Below are 1,915 nucleotides of genomic sequence, written 5' to 3' on the forward strand. Positions count from 1 at the left end.
GTCACACTTACGTCGTAGGGTCAACAGAGTATCGAGTTTTCAACCTGGTACACGTGGTGGCAAGCCATGGTACTTTATCCAGGGAACCTCGTATCTCAGATAATTCAAATTCATAAGCCATGTGAATAATTCAAAATTCATATCTCAACATTCTCAACATCATAATCATCCATCAATCCAAATCTCATTTCCAAATTCATTCAAAAACCATATTTCAAAGAAAATCCTCATCATCCTTCTTTCCATTCCATCCTTTAACAATCCCAATTCAAAACATAATTCTTTCTCTGATAAATAAATCAATCTTAAAACATATAATGTTTAAGAACAAATCTTTTTAATTAATTACTTCAAATAAAACTTCCAATTTTATGAAATTTCGGCAGCATCTACTCTAAAACTCGGACACTGCCACCCTTTTTCGGATCCCATCCAAACTTTTCTCAAACCTTTTCTCAACCATTTCCAAATCTCAAACATTAACCAGTTCCAATATCAAATTATTTTAAAATCAAACCAATTCCAACAATAAAACTCTTTTTAAAATCAAACCAGCTCAAGTGTTAAATTATTTATAAAATCAGACCGACTCAAAATCAAATCGCTTTAACTCCAAACTAAAAAAAACCACTTTTCATAATACCCAAGTAAACAACTTTTCAAACCCATTTCTTATCAACAACCGTACATCACTCAAGCAATCAAACAACCACATCCACAAGACAAATATAATCAAAGAAGTATATTTTTGCATCAATATCTATTTATAACAACTCTGTAATATAAAATAAATTTTAAGAAAACCCCTACCTCAATTAGTTGAGACTATAAACTAAACACGTCACCGAAACTCTTTTCCTCTCGGCCCGACATTGGTAACAACCACAACCGCAGCTCCATGGTATCCGCACCCACAGCAGTAACTTAAATTCACCAACGTACAGCAACCGGATCTCGATCCTAAAACATTAACGTCGCAGAATCTTAACATATAATGGAGCAACGACTGACAAAGTTTGAAATTGAAATAAGGAATAGCTTACCGTACTAAAGAGGAGCGACTAAACCGAACAGCCGCAACGACAACAATACTTGCTACAACAAACTGCTCAGAGCAAAGACGGCAGTAGTGGAATGGTGGCTCCGACGGCGACGTACAACAAAGCAACTCGTGATAAACAATCCCTGGCATAAACAACTTCGACAACAACTCTTATAGTAACCAGGATTGACCGACAGTGAGGGAAAACCAGAACAGGGCTAGAGTTTACCAAGAAGGCACGGGTTCCCGCGGCAGTTTTCGGCAACCACACCCGCAACAGTGCATCTTCCAATAGAACCAAATAGAGTGGCAATAACCTTCGAGCAACTCCGATGGGCTTCATCAACAGTGGTAAGAACGGCGGTCCCTATCACAAACAGCCTCAGCAATAACTCATGGGAATGGAGAATTTAACGAATAGAGAAGCTGAGGCAGGGTTAGAGCTTACCAATAGAGAATTCAGAGAAGCGACGGTTTCCGGCAGCAGAGGCGGCGGTGGGGCAGCCACAGCTCCGACGGTAACTCCCAGCAGCGAGGAGCTCAGTAACGGTCTCCGACAGTCTGAACGATAGCGGCGACGGCATGGCGGTTCGGCGCTAATGGAAGCTCACCGGTGACGCAGCAGGGGCCCCCTCCTTCACTGGCTCTCGCGCGGTTCACAGCGGCGATTCACAGCCCCAGCGACGGTGACTATGACGCGACGAGCAACTTCTTCCCCGCGGTGTCTGGCTCCCTTCGTGCTTGACGGCGTTCAATGGCAACGAAGGCATGGCGGCGACGCTGTGCAGTGGCGGCGCGTCGACGGGCTGAACGTGGTTAGGTGTGGTCTTCTTCGTCCTCTTCTCGCGGATCTCTCTTTCTGTTGCTGCTCTC

The 1,915-nt window shown here is 43.4% G+C and overlaps 1 protein-coding gene across 1 annotated transcript; it reads right to left on the bottom strand.

Annotated features, from left to right (window-relative positions):
• Window positions 1-1,109: 1,109 nt before the first annotated feature.
• LOC148574943 (uncharacterized) lies at window positions 1,110-1,626 on the bottom strand. The gene is made up of 3 exons (XM_088504535.1): window positions 1,491-1,626; window positions 1,272-1,409; window positions 1,110-1,198 (listed from the first exon to the last, which is right to left on the bottom strand). Exons 1-3 carry the CDS (start codon window positions 1,624-1,626, stop codon window positions 1,110-1,112), a joined length of 363 nt encoding a protein of 120 aa, XP_088360661.1.
• Window positions 1,627-1,915: the final 289 nt, after the last annotated feature.

Source organism: Arachis ipaensis, chromosome B2 (assembly GCF_059453495.1).
Source record: "Arachis ipaensis isolate K30076 ecotype BB chromosome B2, ASM5945349v1, whole genome shotgun sequence".
Lineage (NCBI taxonomy): Eukaryota > Viridiplantae > Streptophyta > Magnoliopsida > Fabales > Fabaceae > Arachis > Arachis ipaensis.